The 24,656-nt window shown below is 39.1% G+C and overlaps 1 protein-coding gene across 3 annotated transcripts in view; it reads right to left on the bottom strand.

Annotated features, from left to right (window-relative positions):
• Positions 1-1,022: 1,022 nt before the first annotated feature.
• pou2f2b (POU class 2 homeobox 2b) overlaps positions 1,023-24,656 on the bottom strand; it is a 37,407-nt gene continuing 13,773 nt past the window's right edge. The window contains exons 2-17 of one of the 3 annotated variants that reach the window (XM_082149064.1): positions 12,452-12,517; positions 12,048-12,082; positions 11,904-11,963; positions 10,769-10,867; positions 10,350-10,598; positions 10,076-10,175; positions 8,922-9,013; positions 7,894-8,031; positions 7,655-7,796; positions 7,252-7,400; positions 6,679-6,870; positions 6,132-6,180; positions 5,892-6,033; positions 5,691-5,753; positions 4,757-4,830; positions 1,023-4,543 (exon numbers count right to left, since the gene is read on the bottom strand). In XM_082149064.1, coding sequence (XP_082005190.1) covers positions 4,242-4,543; positions 4,757-4,830; positions 5,691-5,753; positions 5,892-6,033; positions 6,132-6,180; positions 6,679-6,870; positions 7,252-7,400; positions 7,655-7,796; positions 7,894-8,031; positions 8,922-9,013; positions 10,076-10,175; positions 10,350-10,598; positions 10,769-10,867; positions 11,904-11,963; positions 12,048-12,082; positions 12,452-12,517 — 1,952 coding nt within the window. In that variant the 3' untranslated portion in view covers positions 1,023-4,241. Of the gene's footprint in view, positions 4,544-4,756; positions 4,831-5,690; positions 5,754-5,891; positions 6,034-6,131; positions 6,181-6,678; positions 6,871-7,251; positions 7,401-7,654; positions 7,797-7,893; positions 8,032-8,921; positions 9,014-10,075; positions 10,176-10,349; positions 10,599-10,768; positions 10,868-11,903; positions 11,964-12,047; positions 12,083-12,451; positions 12,518-16,712; positions 16,873-24,656 lie in introns of those variants that run through there. The other 2 variants (XM_082149062.1, XM_082149063.1) reach the window with 2 other exon arrangements.

The following is a 24,656-nucleotide window of genomic DNA, read 5'->3' as shown; positions in this document are numbered from 1 at the left end:
GTCCTTAACTGCGCCTGACTAACGGTAAGAACGAAAGCTATAGAAAATAGCAAGATTGAAAGGTTTCTCCTTATATTCCTCTTCAACATCTCCTGCGTTTTAAAACATAATATTTGTCACCTAGCAACAACAGTCACCTCCCGCTCTCAGTCACCTATCTTATTAAGTACATTAAGTGTGTGTATATATTATAAAGGTGTGTGTGTATGTGTCCTGCCCTGTGTTTGGTGACTGGAAAAGTGGTCCCAAGGGACGAGGGAGAGTGAACATGGCAGAGCATCAATCTTATAATTAAGTTCTTTGAGTGCTTTCGTCTTCATCCCTGGAGTCGGTTGCATAAACTGACTAGTTTTACAAGTTAAGCCCAATTTATACTTCTGCATCGAGTGTATGCAGGAGGTACGGCGTAGCCTATACATAGTCGTGTACCCTACGTCGTACCCTAACTCGCACATCCCTAAAAATGTAGGCTAACTACACATCGCCATGTCGCAGACCCAAGATCTGTGATTGGTCGGCTTGGTAGCATCGTATTTCCTCCTATGCGTTTCCGGCGCGTTCTTCTGCGCCGCCATTTTTAAGTTCAGTGAAAAATATGGCGGACATGGACCAAGTGAGCGAGCGATTAATTGAAGAGGTGCGGAAATACAGGCATCTGTATTACTCATCTTCAGCCGAATACAATGACTGCCAGGTGGCAGCAAATTCGTGGAGAGAGATTTCCTCCAACGTTGTTTTGAAGGTAGCGGAATGTATGAAGCGATGGAAGAACTCCAGGGACAAGTACGTTCGCCTCCGTAAAAAACTCGCCACAAGGAGTGGGGACCCAGGCGGGAAAAAAGTCCCGCCGTTTAATTTATTTATGTCTTGGCGGGCACCCCATGTGAAACACCGGGTTAACACAGAAGTATAAATGCTCATGACGGTGTCGGCTATGTGCCTAGCCTACGACACACACTCGACGCAGAAGCATAAATTGGCCTTTAGTCATTACATTTTTCTCTTTAAGACTGGTCATAACGTTAAGTCAGTTACATAAAAATGTAGATTGGTCTAATTTGATACAGAACAGTAAGACTGATTACCCCTAACTTAACTGCTAGTTGGTCATACTAGTTCTTAAGACACAGTCTTAACATAATGGCTATGTTTATACAACTGGCCCCTGCTGATCTTTCATCTAAACATTCCCTGGCCAATCCGAACACACGTCTCCGGCCCCTACAGACGACTGGAGCCCGCTTCTCCGTTTTAAAACATTCATCTATTTGGTTTGTTATTAAGAGAGTGAGGTATATGAGGAACTATCTCTCTTCTACACCTCCATAGCCAGGAGACAACAGACACGCTAAAAAATAAATACAAAAAGCAGGAATAGAAGTAGGACAAAGAGGAGGAGGAGTGAGGCAGAGAGGAAGATGGAGCACTGATACATTTCCGCTATCATACAATACATACATTTTGCTGTATTTTCTCTCCAGGAACCCCAAATGCCCCCATCTTTTCTCTCCTAAAGTTTTTGGTTTTGTAGCTGTTTAAAGCTTTCAGGTCAAGGCTCACAGCAGCACTGCGCTCAACGCCATCACACACACATACACACACACACACACACACGGTAGCCATCACGACAGTAACCATAGCAACACGATCGGTAACATCAGCAGTGGTGAGACAGGTACTATACGTTCATACACAATGCAGGTTCCTACAGAACCGTATCCCTTCTGAGCCATGGCAGTGTGTGCTTTTACTCTGGAAGGTTACTTCAGCGTTGAATGAATACTACCGAAACATTTGAGCAGAAGAACCACAGTGCTGCTTTTTCCCCTGATAGGTTTCCCTCCACAGGCTCTGTCCAGTAAGGAACAGCTAAGAGGTCGAGAAGACAAGTGTCTGCCCCTACACTGTCGATTAGTGGCCGGTCCATACGGACCGACGGTTGCATTTGTCGATGGATTTGGTTTGAAAGGTCGCCTTGGCAAAGGAAGTTTACATTTGAATACAATCTGGTGCCTCAAACACACCCACTACAAAACAGCATTTGGAATATATTAAATAAATAATAATAATATTAATAATAAAAAAGGTCTGTTAAGAAAATTCACAAACGAGCAAGAGGAGGATAAATAACAAAATCAATTTGTTTAAAACGGGGATGGAAGAAAACAGAAAAACCCAAAAGAGAGAGAGTGTGAATTTTTGGTCTAAGTAAATATCAACATTTTTTTTATCTTTTCACATTGTTTTCTTCCATACATAAGCAATTAGTAAGCATTATAACATAGATCATTTACTACAAAATCTAGAGAAGCACTAACTGACCCATTCGGACTATACAGTAACAGAACTGAGTTCATGTATCTATCCATCGTTGAACCTGCAGCGCTCACCGACTACAGGTTTCAGCACGATATAAATACAACTGTAAGGTGGATGAGAGCATGTGAATAGTTGTGTATGGGATATTTGGTTCTTTTTAAAGCTTGTTTATACTTGACTTTGGTTCTTTGGATGTACTTGAGCATGTTTATCCTGGTTTCTTGTCTGTTGAACTGATTTCACAGTATTGTTTCAACCACCTGATTAGAGTCTCTAACACAACTAGATAGGAACAAGTAAGGAACGTAAAAAATGAGATTTCCGCAAATACGTGAATTCCTTTTTCCCAAATGAAAGCACACAAATCTACACACACAGCTGAGAAAAGCCCCACAAAACAGACAGACAGAACGAAAGAAACAACCCTCCCAACCCCCAAACGAACCCGAAACATCTTCATCTTCAGATGAGTCCAGTGAGGTCATCAAAGATCCCGCCACCCAGGACCAGAAAGAGTTTGAATGACAGGAGGCGGAGCCAGATCCCTTGCTACATGGTTCTGGGTGACCTCGGTCCAGAGATGCATGAAGGGATGCTGTTTTTTTTTTTCTGTACAGTGACTCGTTTTGCTCCTTGATTTGTTTTTGGCTTGGTTTGGTTTTGGTTTTCCTTTCTGGGAAGTTTGGCTGGCTGTGAAGTTTCACTTCATTTTTTGGCTTGTAAAAGAAGCAGAGAGGATAGGAACCCTTTCACCGCTACAGATCCCACGCCATGCTTTCTCACCAGAGCGGCCTTGTCAAGGTTTGGGTCCCCGATCTCTTTCTGCATCATGTGAATGATGAACTGATCATGTATGAATGAATCGCTTTGGTATTCAAAAGGGACAAAGTGAGTGAGGGAAACATGCAAGCACTTAATTATTAAGAGAGAAATGAGAGTATTTACACTTAGAGCAGTGAAAGCTAGAGAGAGGAGCTTGGTCTCACTTTTATTACACTTTACGACATTCATGTCATTGGACAAACAAGTGCATCAAGCTATGCAGTGCTAATATGATGAACATCAAAGACCAAACACCCAATTCTCTCTATGCGCTCGTTAAGACATGTAATGATGATGATAATAATAAAACAATGATGTACTGAAACATTTAATAAAGACAGATGGAAAATCTGCTACTTCTGTGAAAAAAATAGACTAGAACGAGGAAGAACCAGAGAAACACAAGAGCGTTTGAGCTCGACTTGCTCATCTTTTATGCTGAAACATTGAATCATAGAAACCGTGAAAGAAAACGGTATGATTTAATGGGAAATGAGATGATGAGCTCAGAGATGGCTGGATTGTTGTCACTGGGTCTGGTCCTGGACGGTTGGCTATTTACAGGTCCTTTGGATAAAGCTTTTCCATCCGTATGTTTTGGTGTTTGTTTTTGGTATTTGAGATTTTGGTATGCTTGTATTTCTTTGTCATAGTGAGTCTCTCAAAGTTCCTTTATACTTTTTGGTATTCAGTATTCCACGTTTTCTTAAAAGAGTTGTTCTACAACACAGTAAAGTTTGTACTTGTTGTTGTTTTTGGTGCTCAAGGATCTCTTTTTGTCCTCTTGTCTCACTTCACTACTCACATAGTTTTTTGTTCTCCTTTAATTTACGTATTTGGCTGTGTCCCGCTAAGCCTCATGGTGTTTTTTTGGTTTCATTTTCCCTCTTCTCTTCTTCCTTCCTCCTTCAACTCTGTCTCTCCATCTCTCCCCTCTTCTACTCTTGTGTATTTTTGGCATCAGTTGAGTGGGAGAGCGGAAGAGAGAGAGTATGAACGAGAGGAAACGAAAGGGAGCGAGGGGATCAAGAGTTGCTTTGGTTGACAGGTAAGATTTCACCTCCTCCTTCTCCTCCATTTGTGATTGGACTTGGGCAACATCACTCGATTTTAGACCCTCCGATCGAGTGCGGGCTGTGCAGCAATTCACCGGAAGAGCAGGAAGAGACAGGGCTCGAGCAAGGGGAGGGACTCATGCCGCCTGCGACAGGAAATGAGGTTTTGCCAACAGCTGAACCGCCCAATCCCATGCCGGGGCCTGATGCCATGGGCAACAAAGAGGAGTGGTTGAGGAAGAGGGAAGAGGTAAGACCTGCTCCTTGGGCCCCAGAACCACCAATTAACACCTTGCTGCTGCCTTCAAGACTGGAAATGGGCAGCTGGCCACCACTGGCTGCTAGAGCTGTGGAAGAGACGCAGTGTTACTCACAAACATCAACAACAATAATATGTGACACGATAAACAGGATGCACTAGTGCCGTGTGAACATATGAACAATGGAAGCAAAGAAGAATAGGAGTGGTAGGACGTAAACAAACACTCAAACAGAGAGGACAAAGTGATATGAGGTGGTAAAGTCACCAGTGTCTTTCTCGCCCTTCCTTTCGCACAAACCTTGAATAGTAGCAAGTGGGTTGCTGCCAAGAAGAGCTTGGTTCATTCCTGTGTTAATGCTCCTCATCGTATTCCTGAGTCACACAAACAAATAACCATCCCACAAAACACACAGACAGAAACGGAAAACAGAAAGGAATGAAGGGAAAAAGAGAAAACATTTCGAAGCATAGTTAAGAGCTGGAAAAACAGTGCAAGAAGACAAATCTTTGCAGAATAAACATGGCTTTTCTTGTAATACAATGCAGGTCGCATACCAGCAGAACTCAGTGACGCATCAGTCCTTAACAACCCGTACACTAAGATAGTAGTGGGATTTTACTAAATCTTTTGAATAAATATGAAAATCTCTGAACAAATATGCAAAACATACTAGCACTTTGTGTACTGAGTGGATACTAAAATCAGAATATATAAATATAATTTTTTGTAGTAGTAAAACAACTATTTATAATGAATATTTTTTAATGTAATATATTAAATTGATAACTATTTAAATAAAGGAATGTTTACTTAACAACAAGGTAAGGCCTGTATTTGCACTACTATTCAAAAGTTTGGGGTCTGTAATTTTTTTAAAGAATTTAATGCTTTTATAAAGCAAATGATCAAAAGTGAAAGTAAAGATAAAAAAAAACATTGTTACAAAATATATATTTCTATAAAATAAATGCTGTTCTCTTGAACATTATATTTCACTGTAATTTGCTAAAATCGTGATATTGTGACAACACTGGTGCTCTGAATGCACTGTGTGTATGTTGTCATAAATGGTCAAGTCAATATCAAAAACAAAGCCAATTTACCAGAAATCACCCTGTGCCCTAATCCACATTTCCCTATACTTGGCAATGACAAATGTTATGTGAATGTGTGTTTATTTTATATTTGTGTGTGTGTGTGTAAGAACACAGACTCTGCTGGTTGTATTCACCTCAAACTTGCAGCAAAGTCAGTGATGTAGTTAGAAACGTCACCATTCTTTTTATGCCATGAACTGCGGATAACAAAATCACACACAAAAATACATTTGCACACACACAAACACTGCAGGTACCTATATTTGCTGAGCCAGAGGGAGTAAAAGGTGATGAGTAAGTGTGTGTGTGTGAACATGAGAGAGAAATCAACTCACCCTGTGTTGTTCAGACTTAGCGTACTGTGAGTTGGAGGGGCGGGGCTGGCATCACCACGTGAAGGCGGGGTTACAGGTGATGAGGCGGAGCTTAAGGTGGGCCCGCTTGAGGTCAAAGGGCAAACTGATGACATGGTGGTCACTGACAGAAGCAAATAATAACAGAAAGAACATCCATCATATATATACTAAACAATTATATTTGTCTATGATCAGCAGATGTCCACTTGTGCACCCTACCTGCTGTGCTGAGACTGCTCACTGTCTGGGATAGTCCCTGACTGGACATCTGTAAGGAAGATGTGGATATGATGTCACAGGTCAAAAGGGAAACATGATGGACAGAGAGTATTGAAGGGTGAAAAAGAGGAAAAGGAGAGGGGCCGGTGTCAAACACTGGAAGGCTTGTGCTCTGTTTGTAGATGCTACTCACTCAGTTATACAAAACCTCAATTACAGAGAAAAATACTGAGTTTCAAAGTTAGTTAATACATGTAATATTCCTCCAAAAAACATGTGTAAGTAACAGAGGTTCAATCCTCCTATAGTATTACAACAATGACAGTGAACTAGTTGCATACATTGGCTATGAAGGAATGGATTACGATTATTCCACATTAAAATGCAAAGCAATGCAGGACGGGTGAAACCACATTCAGGAATGAATGGATGTGCCATTATGGGAATGATTATTATCAACTGTTCATGCAGGAGAAACTAGTCGAGTGTGGAGGCACAGGGTCATTTGAGATGGGGGTATGAGCCAAGGGAGCAAGCCAGGTCGTACCATGTGTGGGCTGTAGCAGGGGGGTTTGTGCGAGGTGGGCTGGGGTTGGCTGGGCAAGGGAGGGGTGGCACTGGAGGGGTTAATACGTTTCTCTTTCTGTCGGCGGTTGCAGAACCAGACGCGGATCACCTCCTTCTCCATGCTGAGCTTCTCTGAGATGAGCAGGATCTCCTCTGAGGTAGGCTTCTGGTTCTGAATGCAGAAAACACAACCGATTCAGAGGTTTCAGATAGGATTATTTGAGGACATTCATTTCGAAAGTGTACATGAATGTTCATTTGGTTATACACTACCGTTTAAAAGTTTGGGGTCAGTGTTTTTTTTATATATATACTGTATATATAAGAAATTAATACAAAAAAAAGATTTCTGAAGGATCATGTGACACTGAAGACTGGAATAATGGCTGCTAAAAATTCAGCTTTGCCATCACAGGAATATAAATGGCTATTTAGATAAATAATTATTATATTTTCTACTGCTTTGGTGAGCATACGAGATTTCTTTAAAAAAAATCATACTTTTGAACGGTAGTTTATGTTGTGCAATGGTTTTGTAATCGCGTGTTCTGACCGTGATGAAGCTGCGTTCCAGAGCGATGCGGACGTTGGTCTCAATGCTGGTGCGTTTCTTCCTGCGGCGGCCGGGCAGACCCTCAAACCCCAGCGAAGGAGAGGAGAGAGCACTGGGACTCGGCAAGGTGCAGTCCATCGACATTGTTTCTGAGTAAACCAGTAACAAAAAGATATTACAATTTTTTCTGTTGATTCAACTGCAAAATGTTATATAAAACATTTTGTGGTTGACAGTCTATTTTTACATTCTATTTTACAATTATAAAGTAGCCAAAATGCCACTTAATCTGTAGTATTATTGTATGCACAGAACATGCGTTCGAGACTGATAGAAACTTTTTGGATTGTGTATGATTAGATTGATAGCTGTTAAATCTGATGGAGCTCTTAGTGATGGTTACCTGCGTCATTCAGCCATTTCTCCAACAGAGGTTTGAGTTTGCACATGTTCTTGAAGCTGAGATTGAGCGCCTCAAATCGAGAGATGGTGGTCTGACTGAAATCATTCCCATAGAGTTTCCCCATGGCCATTCCCACATCACCCTGTAGAGGGAAACAGAGACCAAACATGACTTTACAAGGAAACACAAAATCTTCTGTGTGTGTGTGTGTGTGTGTGTGTGTGTGTGTGTGTGTGTACCTGTGTGAAGCCCAATTTGATCCTTCTCTGCTTGAAAGTGCGGGCAAATTGCTCCAGTTCCTCCAGGTCACTGGGCTCCTCAGGGTGAGATGTCACTTGCGTCACTGTGTTCACGCTGCTCTCTGCAATCTTTTCTCTCTGCCACGAACCAGACACACATCAAGACTCAAACGAGAGAATAGCACAGAATATAGTGTTGTGCACATACACTACTGTTCAAAAGTTTGGGTTTGATAAGATATTTGTATGGGGTGGGTAAGAAGGTTTATGAAAGACGTCTTTAATGCTGACTAAGGCTGCATTTATTTGATAAAAAATACAGTTAAAACAGTAATATTGTGAAATATTAGTGCAAAACTATTTTTATATACTTTAAAATGTTATTTATTAAGGTGAATTTTCAGCATCATTACTCCAGTCTTTAGAGTCACATGATCCTTCAGAAATCAAGAAACGTTTATTATTACGGTTAATAATATTAATACCTATTAATAAGTATGCTTAATATTTATGTAGAGCTGTGATTTATTTTCAGGATTCTTTGATGGATAGAAAGTTCAAAAGATTGTCACTTTTGAACAATTAATGCATCCTGGCTGAATAAAAGTATTAAGTTATTATAATATATTTTTTAAACTCTTACTGTCTTTTGAACAGTTGTGCTTATTTTACTACAACTGTAATCCACACAAATTTACAAAGTTTACAGACATTATTGTGTTTTTCTTGTTTAAAAAGGAACTGAAAATAATGACAATTCTTTTACAGTTACTTTATCAGTTATTTTATTCTGTTGACAACACTAATATTTATAAAGGCATAATAAAAGCACTAATATATTTTTTTCTATACTATGGAAGTTAATGGTTATCATCAATGGTTTGGTACCTATACATGCAGAATAAAGAAGTTCATTCAGGTTTGTAACAACTTGAAATATCTTTGCAAAAACCCCTTGGAACCTGTTTATGTGCCCTCTGACATATGTTTATCTCCCAAATATATGGGTCTTTCATTAGATGATGTACCTGTGCTTGAAGACTAAGTCTGGGTGGACCGGCCAGCAGGCTTCCTTGGTTTTGCTGAGGTAGTGGAATTAGATTTGGTGTTGATAGCAGCCCTGAAACATACACAACCATATGATTATATTTATTACCCATAAATGAAATCTGAATGACAACCACAGTTTTTTAATCCAATCACTATGCCCTGGAAAAATTATAAAATAAAGTGACAATAATAAATTCTTGTCTATGTTTTGTTTTAACCAGCTGGATCATGACAACTGACATGCAACAAGTCTGGCTTTAAAGGGATAGTTCACTTTGAAATTAAATTTTGGTATGTTTTAGCTTACCTCAAGGGCATCCAAGATGTAGGTGTCTTTTTTTCCACAGTAGTTTCAATTTTGATATTTTTAGGTCAAACCGTTCTTGTCTGTCAGTCATATAATGCAGATCGATGGTCACTGTCTCAAAGAGCATGCACAGAGTCCAAATTAAAACAATTCCCCATCGTCCAAATTAAACAATTCCCCATCGTAAGTACACATTGATGGCCCAAGACACGAAACGAGCGGTTTGTGTGAGAAAACGAACAGTATTTATATCGTTTTTACCTCTTGTACACAGCCATGTCCAAGTGATCTGAGAGTGCGGGCGGGTATAGATATACACAATAGAAGTCGCCTTACTGCAGTTCATTGGAACGAAACCGTAGCCAATGCGACATCTAGTGTATATATCTATACCCGCCCGCACTCTCAGATCACTTGGACATGGCTGTGTACAAGAGGTAAAAACGATATAAATACTGTTCGTTTTCTCACACAAACCGCTCGTTTCGTGTCTTGGGCCATCAATGTGTACTTACGATGGGGAATTGTTTAATTTGGACGATGGGGAATTGTTTTAATTTGGACTCTGTGCATGCTCTTTGAGACAGTTACCATCGATCTGCATTATATGACTGACAGACAAGAACGGTTTGACCTAAAAATATCAAAATTGAAACTACTGTGGAAAAAAAGACACCTACATCTTGGATGCCCTTGAGGTAAGCTAAAACATACCAAAAATTTATTTCAAAGTGAACTATCCCTTTAAGTGAAGAGGGACAAATGACCTGACATAGGAAACGTATTTAGGACACAGCGTGAGAATACAAATAGTGAATGAGCTACCTTGCTGCCCTTGCTGCGTTTGTGGTAAAATAAACTGTGAAGGCAGAGTGTGTCCTGGAACGAGGACTAACTGCTGCAGCTGTATCAACTGCTGAATGTCCTGAAAGAGAGAAAAGAAACAGATGCTGAGAGGACATGATGGTTTCACTCTGATCGGAGGTGGTCTGAGGAGGGAATTCACTGAGAATAAGCAAATAAGATGCAGGATTTTGACTGTTTAGTGAATTTGTCCCTTGTATCACCGCAGGTGCTGCTCAGCACTGATTGGCTGTACCTGGGCAGTGAGCTGGATTGGCTGAGAAAGAGGGAGCTGGTGAGGAGGAGGTGGGACGGGGGTTGCGGTTTGTTCTTGTGTGCTCTGCGATTGGCCATGTGACTGCGGCTGAGCTGCCTGCTGATTGGCCTGCTGCTGGGCCTGCTGTTGATTGGCTGCGTGGGCCGCATGTGACTGCTGCACAGCTGCAGCGAGGAGCTGCGCCTGCTGTAAGAGCAGCTGTTGCTGTGCAGGCAAAAGTGCAGTCAACTAGAGAGAGAGAGAGAAAGAGCAGCAGAGAAGGAAAATGAGGTGAAAATAAGAGTTAGAAAAGTGAATGAAAGAAAGCACATGTTAAGCAAGGCAAGCAAGCTCACGCAGGAACCCACACAGACACACATAAGCAGCACATGTAAAAAGTAAGTGTGTGTTTGCCTCACCCCTGCGAGCTGGCCACCCGTTAGCATCAGCTGTGTGTGGGAAAGGGCCGTCTGAGCGGGTGCAGCGGGAGACATCTCACCACAATCCTCCACCTTAGCCTGAGACATAGAGACAGGGAAACATCAATGATGAATTCATTGGTTAAAAGAGAAACGGGGAGTGGGGGTATTTAAATGAGGGTGACAAAGGGAGGATAATGAAATAATAAAAAGAGGTGGAAAAACTGTGAACTGTAAAAAAAAAAAAAAAACTGTAAAAACGAACTTTGGTTTCACTTTATTTTGACACTTCTGTTGACTATAAGTAACACTGCATGTCCTACATATCTAGTAACTCTCATTAGAGTGTTGGTAGAGTATTAGTAGACTAGTAGGGTTAGAATAAGTTTGACTTGTATTTGCAAAGTTACTTATAGTCAGTAGAATGTCTGTTGGGGAGCATCAAAATAAAGTTTGAGCAGACAGTCTACTAATAGTCTAATGAGAGTTAGTTGACATGTAGTTGCAAAGTTACTTATAGTTAACAGAATGTTCAAAAGGGACCATCAAAAATAAAGTGTTACCCTAACTATTAATCTAATTGTCTTCAGAACCGGTTTTAAATTGGCCATAACCCACGAACAAGAAAATGTGCAGATCTGTGCAGACTCACTTAAAGCTACACTGGATTTTCTCCCGTCAAGCGGTGAAATTGTTTATGACTACCAACTGAATATTGCTTTCTAGCCCCTCCCATTCTGAGGGTGTTTTAACTCCTACGGTGGCCGTATTATTTCAAATCTGCCGGCAGTTGAGAGTAATCTCCCCCTCGCATTCGTCACGGTGCCACTGAGTGTAAAACCGCGAAAGGCGAAGCTTGAATTTCCAGGTATGTCCCTCTTTGGCAAATGTATTTTCAAGATGGAGGCGCAACATGGCTGCCGTCATTCGAGCGACTCGCTCATATGTGTATTCTAAATGGCAGATTCTACGCTTACGAGAATACTTGATTAGTTGGTAGAAGTAATTACACATTAATGAGCACATATCACTTTGAAAGAACAAAGTGTTTTTTGCTAAGAATCAACTTAAAAAATTACACAGTGTAGCTTTAAAACACTCAGTAATTCACATTCATTTACACACATCTACTCACTTTGTTGCCGCTACTCAGTGTGGGTGAAAGGGAGAAAGGGTTGATTTTCATCAGCTGAACCTGTTGGAGGGAAACACATTGAAAATATGATTTTTTTTTTTTATGCTGTATTCAGATAAAAGATAACACTGGTACCAGTCATACCTGATTATTTGAATCTGAGCCGTTTCTTTCTGAGTCTGAGAAACACAATAAGAGAAGGCAACGTATTAGTTAATTTGGTAAATGTAAGTTTAAGTTAGTTGGTTTGTTAAATTTAGTTAGTTTGACATTAGAAGACTTGGCTACAAACATAACAAAATACATGTATAATTCTCATTCAATATAATGTTACAACATTATAAGAGTTAATATTATTTGATTTATTTATATTGTTAAAAAATGTGTATGTATATTGTTAACATATAAAAATATGCTGCTAAAATACTTTTATCATATTTGTCATAGGGCCAGTGAAGATGTTATCAGGGCAAGTCAATATCTGAGCAGAAAATTTTTTTTTGTTGAGCCCTGTTTCAGACATACAGAAATATAACGTAGCTCTATACCTGTGCTCTCCATCGGAGAGTCTGCCGCTGGATTCTCAACCTCTACTGGCTTTGACATTCTGATATCTGGAAAAAAGACAGAGGTATAAAATTAGTCATGAGCTGATGCATTTCTGTTTAACACAAGTATTATTATTATTATTATATTATATATTATTAAATTTACTATTAGTTTTGATGATGATGAATGGAAGTTTAACAAACACAAGTTATATTTGGAATACTTTTTTTTTTTTTGATGATAGAGCAGCATCAGGTCTAGATTCCTTCATTCTCAAACAAGTGGAGACGTGATTAATCCAACAAACAACTATTACATCACCGCAGACGTATCACTTCAAATTTAACTGTAACCGAGCCAAATGGGACTGTCCCAGATCCTCAGCGGAGAGAAACAGTGTGCAAAGTTAACGTGTGTGAAATACATCTTCTAAGAATTCTAATTAAAAAAATGGAGTTTTATGAAGTTCTGGTCTACATTGAAGCAGGCAGATTCACATACAAATATTCTTCTAAGCCAGAACACACAACTGAACGCGTGTATGTTTCTGATGCATTCAAGCCAATTCAATTTATTAGTATGGCACTTTTTACAATACACTTTGTTCAAAGGAGCTTAGCAGCATCAGAGGTATAAACTCGGTAGCAAAAAAAGAATCTCTCAAATAGACATGCATAAACACACACACACACATGCTCACTCACACACAGAAACACTCACTTCCCTTTTGTGAAAAATGCAAATAAAGCCAACGACTGACTAATAATATCACCCACCTGCATATACCACTATCTCGTCCGATCCTCTTTATCGCAACACTCACATTTCACCCTTCATTTCTCACACTTTCAGAGTTCCTTTCATCAATATTTAATTCCTGCCAACTACATGAATCAATGAGGCCTTTATCAGATACTGATAATTAATATCTGGCTCCTCCAGGGGGAAGTACAACTTAAAAATAATAATCCCAGAGAAAGATACACATGAAACCAGTTTCACTTGTATCAGTTGTGTCACTCGTGTAAAAGCCACCAAAAAGCTGATGAATTGCCGACTTCCTCAGGCGATCAAATCCGTGGTCCAGCCACAGTGGTTGGTGAAAGGAAGTAAAAAGGAAGGAAAGCCCCTCTTGAGGCCCGTCAGGGAGCGGGCCGTAGAGTTCAGGGTTTCCACAGAACGGCCTGTTGGTAAAATGGTGCTCTGATAGCTCAGGGTAAAAGTTTGAGAATATTTTCAGATTGCCTCACACAAGTTCTGACTTTATTTAGTAAGATTCAGTTTCATGATTCATATGAATGAAAAAAAATAAAGGGTCTTTTAAGCTGCCTAGAGGTCTTCAGAGAGGCATGTATTGTTAATTTAAAGCAAAAAGGTCAAAGAAATGTTTTAAATCATGGATTAATTTGAGTGAATCATCAAAAACTTATTTGACCCCTTGCAGTCTATGATAGCTTATTATTTGATATACATTCACCACAACAGTTTTTAATGATCAGATCTAGAATTCAAATTTAGTCTTATATGAAGTAGCCTACATGTACAGTTCATCATTCATATGAAGTTAATATGAAAGGGTGCCTGATGGTTTTGGTGTTAATGTCTCACTTCCCTCTCTGTTTCCCCTCAGGCTGGGGCAAACACAACGTGTTAAACCAAACACTTACTGTCGGGCCAGCTATTAATAGTCTCACACACACAATGTAAAAAATGCTTTTCTTACTTAGTATTTTTGTCTGGTTTCCAGTCCAAATATCAAAAAATTCTTAAATCAAGATGCATTTACTAGATAAGTAAAATTAGATACGATATTATGTCTTGTTTTCCGGGGGAATTAATCAAAATTAAGAGAGTTTTTGCTTAAAACAAGCAAAATGATCTGTCCATGGGGTAAGAAAAATAATCTTAATATTTAAACAGAAACAAGATTATTTTTCTTACCCCATGGACAGATAATTTAGCTTGTTTTAAGCAAAAACTCACTTAATTTTGATTTATTTCCCCAGAAAACAAGACATAATATCTTACGGCATTTTACTACTTTAGTAAATGCATCTTGATTTAAGAATTCTTTTGATATTTGGACTGGAAACAAGACAAAAATACAAAGTAAGAAAAGCATTTTTTGCAGTGTACACACACACACACACACACACACACACACACACACACACACACACACACACGCTTGAATGTAAGTGCCCCTATCATATACAGTCTTTATACAGTAGCTGACACACACAGATCTATTTCTTACTATTTTCCAAACTTCTCCATTTCATAACTTCTGTATTACAAAGATCTCTATTTTTATTATAAAACTGAAATAAATACGCTTACACTGCTTGCACATACTGGAAATTATTTCCAAGCTAATAGTGTTTTACATGATTTTCAACTACACTTAAAGATGAAGATGCCACATGCAAAGAAGAAGAGCTATCTTGTGACAATAATCGGGGCAATCTCAAATCTCCATCACTGTATGCATTTAGCTACAAATTAATAATATAAAAGTATCTGAGTTCAAGTAGACTGCTGATTTCTGGTCTGTTTGAAAGGTCAGATAATCAGTAATGATAATGCAAGATTTCTTTAGGAACATGATACTGGTTTCAAGCTGGCCAACCTGCTGGACACTTCACAGCATGTGAAGGCAACAATCCTCAAAGAAGCATTCTAACGGCTTCTCATAACCTGTTTTAGTATAGTTTTACACACACTATACTAACAGACTACACTATACTCATATTGGTCCGCTAGTATACCAGTCCCCTTCAATATTAAAGGAAAGAGTTCCTGTACTGTGTGCAAATAAGTTCAAGTGTCGGTTGGGATCTGGGAGGAAGGGGGGAAACCCCATGAAGAACTTCACACTGGGTTTCCCAGAGGTTTCCTCGCACTTCCAGTCAACAAATATGATTTCATCAACTCTTCAGTACTTAAAAGAGCTAATTTTCCTGATGGATCAGCAATTTTAAAAAATACAAAACTAGATATACATAATGGTAGTCTAATAACCTGAAGATTTTATGCACATAATACCACAAATTGGAGTTGATGTAAAGCACTTAAAAGCTAGATTTCAGAAGAGGAAAAACTATTTTTTGTGTATCTGGTATTAAAACATATCTTTTTTAACAATATTAACAATTGTGCCTTTGAAATTAATGCAGAGATATGTAAATTATTCAGAGGATTGCCTCACAGAAATCAGAGGAACACCAGTTAATAAGCAGTGCTTAGTAAAAATCAGATCATTGACCAGTTCTCACATTTGACTAAATTACAAATGCTACAATGAGAGCATTAGATTTCATAGTTTAAAAATGCCCACTAAACCTCACTGTGGCAACAAGAGACTCGCGAGAAAAGCCACAGAGTTCAGTAGCTATGTCATTACTCCAAAAAAAAATATGTGAAAGAAAACCTTGGGTCTGCCAAAAAGCTAAACGTTATATATGTTGTGCAAATTTAATACTGGACACACTTTAAAAAACACCATCCTCACAGTGAAGAGGGTGGTGGAAGCGTCATGCTGTGGCACTGGGCATCTTAAAGTAGATGGGAAAATAAATGGCACAAAACGCAGAGAAATACAGCACAAAAATCGTATTCTGTCCGCTGAACTGAACTTTCAGCAGGACGATGATCGAACATGAAGGTGAATGTCCGACATTGGCCCAGATTTCAACTCAAATTCAAATGTGTGAAAACTGCAGCGCATAAACATCATCTGACTACCCGAAAAGCCTGAAGTCTGGGAACATTCTTAGAAAAAGAGATTCACAATGGCTCCAAAAAGTATTTGAACACTGAAACCACGCATGCCAAATGTCTCACAGTCACATTTATAATAAATAAAAAAAAATGTAATAATAATTCAAATTAAATAAAATTTTGGAAGAAAAAAAAAATCTCAAACTAAAAATATTTAATAAAACAATTTATACAAAATTTTAAGTTTCAGTGCTAAAATAATCACAGATAATGCATCTGAATCCATTCGCAAAGCACTGTGACATAAACTCCTCTATTTCTAGAAGAAAAAAAAACACACTCTGAAATTCAAGACATATATATATATATATATATTGGAATTTCAGACTTTGTGTAACTTTGCATAGCACTTCCTTTCAGTTTCTACAAGCTGACCGTCTTGGTCTGATGGCTACAAACGTCCCTGCATTTCTAACGAATCCATCAATAAAACTCAGAAGAGACCAACCTGGCAACCACACAGATGCTCTGGACACATACCTGGCAACCACATATGGGAATAATCCATGGATGCAACAGGACCGGTCTTTGTCATGTTGATGAATATGTGTGCACTCGTTCAGTGAGGTCCTCTTCCTCTCTCACACATGCACACACTCGTTCTCTGTCTCACTCTCTCCGCTTCTCTTTGGCGGCCAAGGAGGAGGAACAAACTGATAACAAGTGGGGGGGAACTCTCCACTCCTCCTTCTCTCCTCCCTCCGTCACCTCCTCTCTACGCTGTACCCACCCACACCTCCGCCCCCTCCTTGCCCACTTCCTGACCCAGAGAGAGCAGGAATGGAGCGGGTCAGAGCAGACACGTCACATTTGCATTTACAATACAATGCATTTTAAACTCGTGAGTGTGTTACAGGTCGTTTCATCGGGCGAATTTATGTGACGGTCGCTTTTGGAGGATAAAGGTCTAAGGAAGGCGGGCAGGATGCTGAGCGAGCGAAGGAGGAAGTGAAGCACTGTCGATCGGTGGGCTGAAGAGTGGGGTCAGGTGAACTGAGAGAGGATGAAAGAGGTTGAGAGTGGGAAGGCGGCTGTGAGGAGTGAGAGATGAAAAATAAGCAGATGTTGAGATAGAGGTGAAAAGAGGGGGAGAGTTGTGCCGCTGGAAAGTGCTGGGGTTGTTGGAAAGAGTCACTCACGAGTCCTGCGGTGACTCTCTCGGTCTCTCTCGCTCACCCGTGTCACGCCGTATCTCTACTGTATATCAACACATCTGTCACAACACAAGCCTCCATCAGAAAATACAGAATGAGGACGCTTTGCTCACACGGCTTTTTTTCCAACCTCACACGTCCGCACTGGGGCATGAATCACCCCGTAGGAGCCCAAAACAAAGCAGAAAAGCAAAACAAGCATTATAAAACATTTGTGATGTAAAACTGTAATGTGTCTGAAGCAGGAAGCAGGGATGGATCACAAGCTGTACTGTTCAGTGATTGGAAATAGAAATGTCTAAACTGTCCTAACTACATGCACTGCATCAGAGAACAGTGTGGACACATCATTATTTTTATTTAATTATTATTATTTTATTTTTTTCACATTTGAGAAAATTAGTAAAGTTATTATATGCTATGAAACAACACAAGTAGAGGTACGTCCTGGGATGCTTTTTTGAAGTGTTGAAGATACTTTTCACTATTTGGTCCAATTCAAATCACTAAAAAAATCTTTTTGTAAAGAAAATAATACGTCGACTCAATCAATTTGTCTAGAAAATGTATTTAAGCATGAGCATTTTAAACAAAAGTTCATGAGAAACAGTCACATTTTACTGGTTCTGTATGTCTTCATTTAGTTTTCGCAAGTATTTGCATTTTCTGAAATTTATGCGAATTTAAGACTATTTAATAACACTAATTTGAACATTAAATAAAGATATAATATTAATACAAAAAATCCTAATACAATATATATTGAAAAAGCTTTGTATTTCCATGAAAGGAAGATTTTAGCATATACATGTACACAATATGATATTGTATATTTAGTAAATATTGTTTAAACGCTAAGTTTTAAGGTGTTAAGGCATAAAGATAATGTAGATGGAGTGATGTAAAAGCATTACATCTGAGCATTTACATTTATGCCTAAATATTCATCACTATTAGATATATTTAAATACTGAATGTTTATTAAACATAGAACAGTTAAAAAGAACAAGATGTAATGACTCGTTCTTTCTGGGGATTTAAGAAACAGTGCTGAAATTATTTACAGTCAAGGTAAAGTCCAAGTCCAGGACATATGAGGTGATCTAAAAGACTGCAGTACTGTATGTTCAACACTAAGAGGCGGCATTGCCTCACTTTATTATTATGTTGAGAATAGTTTTTCTGGAATCTCCTAGTTGATAAGCGCTCCATTTCAAATTTACTGGTTATTTCAAAGAAACATTAAAGTGAAAACAACATAGTTTAGATTCTCATTAATATACAGACACACACTCAAAGACAAATATAACAAAAGACAGCTGTATAACCTTATAAAGTTCATACCTATACAGGCCCGAAATAACAGTTTTTTGGTTATACTCACACTGCATTTATTATTTCTATATAAATATAGATATATTTTCTACACATCACAAACGAATACAGATGGTAGCTTATGTGTTTTGTGGTTTCACACAAAGAGAGCAGAGTGTCAGGTTCACGGTCATCGAGAGCTTGGGCGAATGCAGTGCGGCTGGTGGGGTTAAAGTTCATGACCTCGAGGTCACACACGACAGACATGTCTGCATATGTCACGGGGGTCTCAGGCCATTTGACCGGCCCATCATCACATGGCTTACGTGGAAACGTCACTCCTCGTAATGACATCAGTTTTAGTTTATGTGATGACTTGCAGCCTGATGCATGTGTGAAACAAATAGGAACATCTCATGATCCACCAGCAAATCTGCCCTTATGATTTTTAAAAGCTAGTATGATTCTTCATCCGTTCCTCTCGCTCTCCTTCCCTCCATGTTTATCTGATCAGCTGTCTGTTTAAGAGTGCGAGCTCCAGGCCTCAAGAGAGCCATCAATCTCACAGCTGTCAAAGCTCGGAGCCGCATGCGTGCGTATGTGTGTGAGTGATTAGATACTAACTATTTCACACAGCAAACACTCTTCGCGCTGTAGATGCAATCGCGTTCACTCCAATACAAATGTGTCTTAGTCTTTAATGCTGATAAAGTTACAGAGACGCTTTCTTTCCGTCCACCATTCCAGGCTGATACGTCCACCTCTTCACCTCCATAAACACAAATGTCCATTCCCCCCACTTCCCACTCGCTCCTCCAGCTGTTAAACTATCAGCGTGTCCCGTAATGTAATGATAAAAATGCTCTTTTTAAATTGTTTCCAGACATTTGCTCTTTCTTTCCCTCTTTCTGTCTTTCTCCCCTGCTGGTCAGCAGACGCTGTGACATCACTGGACAGTGCTCTGCACTGTGATTGGTCACTGGCCCACGTTGCCAGGCAACAGCAGTGAAAGGTCTCTTGTGTGTGTGTGTGTGTGTGTGTGTGTGTGTGTGTGTGTGTGTGTGTGTGTGTGTGTGTGTGTGTGTGTGTGTGTGTGTGTGTGTTTGTCTGTGCTTATGTGTATGTTTTTACCCCTGTGACAGACAGTGAAATGGTAAACGGAGAGCAGCTCTTGAGCTGATAAGTTTTCCTATCTGAAATGGAGCATTTTTCCTGTAATGTGAGGGCTGAGTATCGTTTCCCCTGAATGAATGTGTGCATGTTTAATATTTAGGCTTATATCTGTGTGTGAACGCAGCTGTGTGTGAGAAAGAGTGTGTGCCTGGGGAAAAGGTGGTTATTGTTTTTGACACAGACCCTCATATTTCTGCATCGATCGATTCCTCTGACTCCCGACACGACAATAATCGCGCACGCACACACGCACACACACACACACACACACACTTGGGCCTCTTTCTATCAGTAGCATTATTATTGTGCAGAGAGGTAAAGGGGGAAATAAGGGGAGCTAAGAGGAATTCATACGGCAGAACAGGAAGGAACGCGGATGTAGGAGAGAGTCAGGCCACTTGAAAAAGAAGTGCACAGTGGGAGAATTGATAGTAAAATCTCACAGGGAAAGAAAAGGACATGGGGGAGATGAAGAGAGATGAGAAAATAAATGAAAAACTTGGAAGATAAGACTAGAAAGTAGAAGGAAATGTGTGTTAGCGGAAAAAAAGAGCCACCAATCCCGTGCTCTTGGTCTCTACAAATGGCCGGTCAAACGGAACTGAACTATTTATTGGTACAATATTGAATCAAACTGGCAACCTTCACAGTTACAGTTACAGTTTATCAAATATTCACAATATCTATACAACGATTTTACTTTCACAATGTATTATGTACAGTATATATATATATATATATATATATATATATATAAATTAAACTCTGATTTAAACCTCACAAAACCTTTTGAGTTGGACAGTTTGATTCATTTCTGTGAATCAGTTTAAACTTTCCATTTCAATGAATTGATGATGCTTCATTTAAAATGTAATGATTAATTTGCATAATTTTTGATTTGCCTTAAATTCAGTAACAAGTTGGTATATAATATATTAATTTTAGTTATTTGTTTAGTATTGATTAGTTTCTTAATAATTTATTAAATATTAATTAGTCAAATAGTGCTGTATTGTTATATTTGTTATATAATGTTGCTATACTGTGCATAGAAATGAAAGTAATTCGATATTTTATATTTATATATTAAAAATGGATTTAATCAAAAACAGTTTGGAAAACATTCATTATTTTAACTTTTTACTTTATTTGACCTTTTTTTGCACAAATATTTTTAATCTAATTGGCTACAGTGATTTTTTGGTGAAACTATGGGTCCTCTGAACCATAAACACAGATTTCAGAGCAAGTACATACATTTAGAAATATATATCAAATAACTTCAAAATCCTGAAATTGACCACTATAATATTTTTAGCTATCTCGCCCAGCCCTATACTGCAGTATAATAACAGAAGAGCATTGCAAGAGAGATGAAGGATTCATCCCATCTTTTTCCAATAAAAGAAGAAATGAGGGATTGAATTGGGGAGGATGGGGGGTGAGGGTACAACAAAAGAGATGAGACGCACATTCACACAGAAAGTGTTGTTTTTGAGAGATGAGGAAGAGATGTTATTAGGTTGACAGCAGCGTAATGACGGAGCAACTCCAGAGCTGTCACACAGAAAAAGCACAACCGCACGGTGATGGAGGACAAACACACACACACGTTCACACCTACACTGTCACTTTCGAGAGGAACCGTTTGCTTTGACATGAAGGACGGGTCACGATGGTCAACTAGTGAGGTTGACTGGTATACCTAGATTTTTTTTATTAGATTTTTCTTTGTAAAAAGTTTTATTTAGTGCAACGTTTTCCCCTTCACACGGTCTCATGTCTATCCTTCTTACTCATCAATATTCCCACTCACCTTCCATCTTTATCACAACATCCATCTTTCTTTCTCCCATAATCCCCTTCTCCTTCGCTTTCCGCCCCCCTCCTTTTTGTATCACTTCATTCCCCCTTTCGTTCTCTTCTCATCCAATTTCACTTCCTAAACTACATCACTCTCTCTCTCTCTTTTTGTCTATCCATACATTTCCAGCTGCCATTTCTTACCTCTTTTATTGTTTAATTTCCTTTCCTTTTTATGCCCCACTTGGACGTCTCTCTCTATCCGTCCTTGTCTCTGTGTTTGTGATAATAACTAAAATAAGAGTTTCTTCTGCCATTATTTATTTCTCTCCTCCCGAGCGCAGGGAGATATCAAAACCTAGTCAGAGCCGGCACAGGGGACCCGTGCTACATTTGGGGAAAGGAGAGGTGGACTATGAGATGGAGAGAGAGGGAACGAGAGGGGGTAGGGGCTCTACTGTTCTTAGATGGGGGTAGATGGGCTGGGGGGGTGTAGGAAATCGGTCTGGCTAGCGGAACAGCTTTTCACCTATCTCTCTCTTTCTCTCTCTCTTTCCCCATACTGCTTTGTATTCTGTGGAGATGACAGGGGAAAGCTTTATTGCTCTGAGTCGGTATCGATCGGGGCCCTAGGCAGGGGGGAGCGCACAGACGCCCATTAGAGGCACTTTCTCAACGACCGCTCCCTAAGAGCACAACCCCACCCTACCCCCTTCTTTCTCTTTCTTTGCCTCTGAAATTCTAATTCAAGGTTTCTATCCTTGAGGCTTGACTGGGAAAGAGGGAGAGAAAGCGAGAGGAGACGTAATCTGATAAAGAAAGAGGCAACACAAAGCAAAGAAAATATATCAATATTTCAATAGCCTATGAATACATATGAAGTGCTACATTTCTCTTATCCCCCTTTCAGCTCACTGTTATTCCACATCTTCTATATTCTTAATAGCACATGAAAATATGTTGGTTGAAATCAGTGATTTCATGTGTAAGTCCAGGACTATATAGTTCACATAAACCGTGAAAACAAGGATGCACAACAAAGACTGTACACTGGTCCTTTGAATTGTGTCTAACACCAAAGAAATACCTTTCTACTACAGTATGTCTATGCGTTCAGATCCCAGTGGGATGTCACACTCTGGAATGAGGCCTATATCACCTGTAATCTCCCTCTTCACAGAATTCATCATTTTGAATCAGAGTTTGGCAAGACAAGAATCTCACCTTCCTATTCACCCCTTCTTGCTCTCTCTCTCACACCTCAACCAAACAAAACCACACTGCCATCACGAAGAAAATGCTTTCTGGTACCTCCATGGCTATCCAAAATCACACATAGTACACTATAAATATTAATTCTCTATTACCTTGCAGAAAAAGCCTGACCTGCAGAGACTAAACTTTGACCTTGGGGAATTTAAAGTTATATCTGCACATCTCCTCTGTCCTTATAGAGTGAGTTAAAAGATACAGTGGTCTAGTGCACATATTCCAGAAATTGAGCCTCGCTGTTCATGTGGAAAATGGAGATTTGAATCTGGCTGGCAATAAGTCCTGGTCCCAGTCTCCCAAGTCATTTCCTCTCATTCTGTATCTATCAATACAAAGTGACATAATTATATGTGTGTGTGTGTGTGTGTGTGTGTGTGTGTGTGTGTGTGTGTGTGTGTGTGTGTGTGTGTGTGTGTGTGTGTGTGTGTGTGTGTGTGTGTGTGTGTGTGTGTGTGTGTGTGTGTAAAATCTAAAAAATAATAATAATAATTAAAATGTTATATTTACAACAGCATGATCAAAGTGACTCCTCAACTTTGAGCCTTGGTGATCATGTGGGAAATGCAGATTAAAATCTGGCCTGCAACATGTCATGATCCCAGTCTCCAGAATAATTCTATTAACACTATCAATAAAAAGTGCTATAATATACAAAATATATTATTAAAACAAAACAACATTAAATCAAAATATATTAAAATAAATTATTACAATTAAATTTCATATTTGCAACTGCATTAACGATCAAGTTTTAGCCTGCTCATGTGGGAAATGCAGATTCAAATCTGACACGCAACATGTCCTGATCTCATTCTAATCAATACTATTTCTATCCACAAAAAGTGATATATTAAAATATATTAAACATGTTTATTTGCAACAGCATGATCAGAGTGACTACTGAAGTTTAAAACTTTATAAATATAAATCTTTAATAACGGTTTATATTTGATATTTCTTCTTTTCTAGTCATAGATTATCAGTATGGTGTGACCTTCCAATATGAATCTGATTACATGATTTTAGCCTGACAAACACTGAAAAGTCTGTCTCTATAACCACCACATGGGAATAGTTGAAGAGACTTCAACGCAGCACAATCGTGCACCATGTTTACACATGTGAGTCAATCGCTCCCACGCCAATCGATGGAAAGAGAGAGAGAACAGGTTACCTTTGGTCATTAAGACAGGGGGAATCCCAGACTTAGGGTGGTTAGGGGGTTCATTGATAGAGAGAGAAAGAGAGAGAGAGAGTATTTGGCAAAGAGAGAGAGCAGACAATTATCTGTATTGATTAAAGGGAGGCAGCACAGTGAAGAACAGAGCTCACTATGTGTCGATCAATAGAGAGAGAGACAGAGAGAGAGAGAGGGAATTGTTTGGGGAAAGAGGGTCAATAGGGTGGGAACGAGATAGGGACAAAATCAAGTGTGAAAACGAGAACATGTGCGACGTAGGTTATAAAATGATATTTATAATATCTTCATTTATGATACTTTTTATTGCATGAAATAAAAAGATCTGAATTAATGTTTAAGAATTCTTATTGATATCATACTGATTATAAGCGTCCAGCACATGCATTCAAATGTCTAAATTTGGCTGTCATGTTCAGATGCAGTACTGATTAACCTGACATTACGCCCTTATACAATAAACAAAAATTACCACTAGGCCTAACACATTTTACAGTAACAAAATGAACT

The sequence above is a fragment of the Leuciscus leuciscus genome, assembly GCF_965113295.1.
Source record: "Leuciscus leuciscus genome assembly, chromosome: 20".
Classification (NCBI taxonomy): Eukaryota; Metazoa; Chordata; class Actinopteri; order Cypriniformes; family Leuciscidae; genus Leuciscus; species Leuciscus leuciscus.
This window is presented reverse-complemented; position numbering and strand designations above follow the sequence as displayed.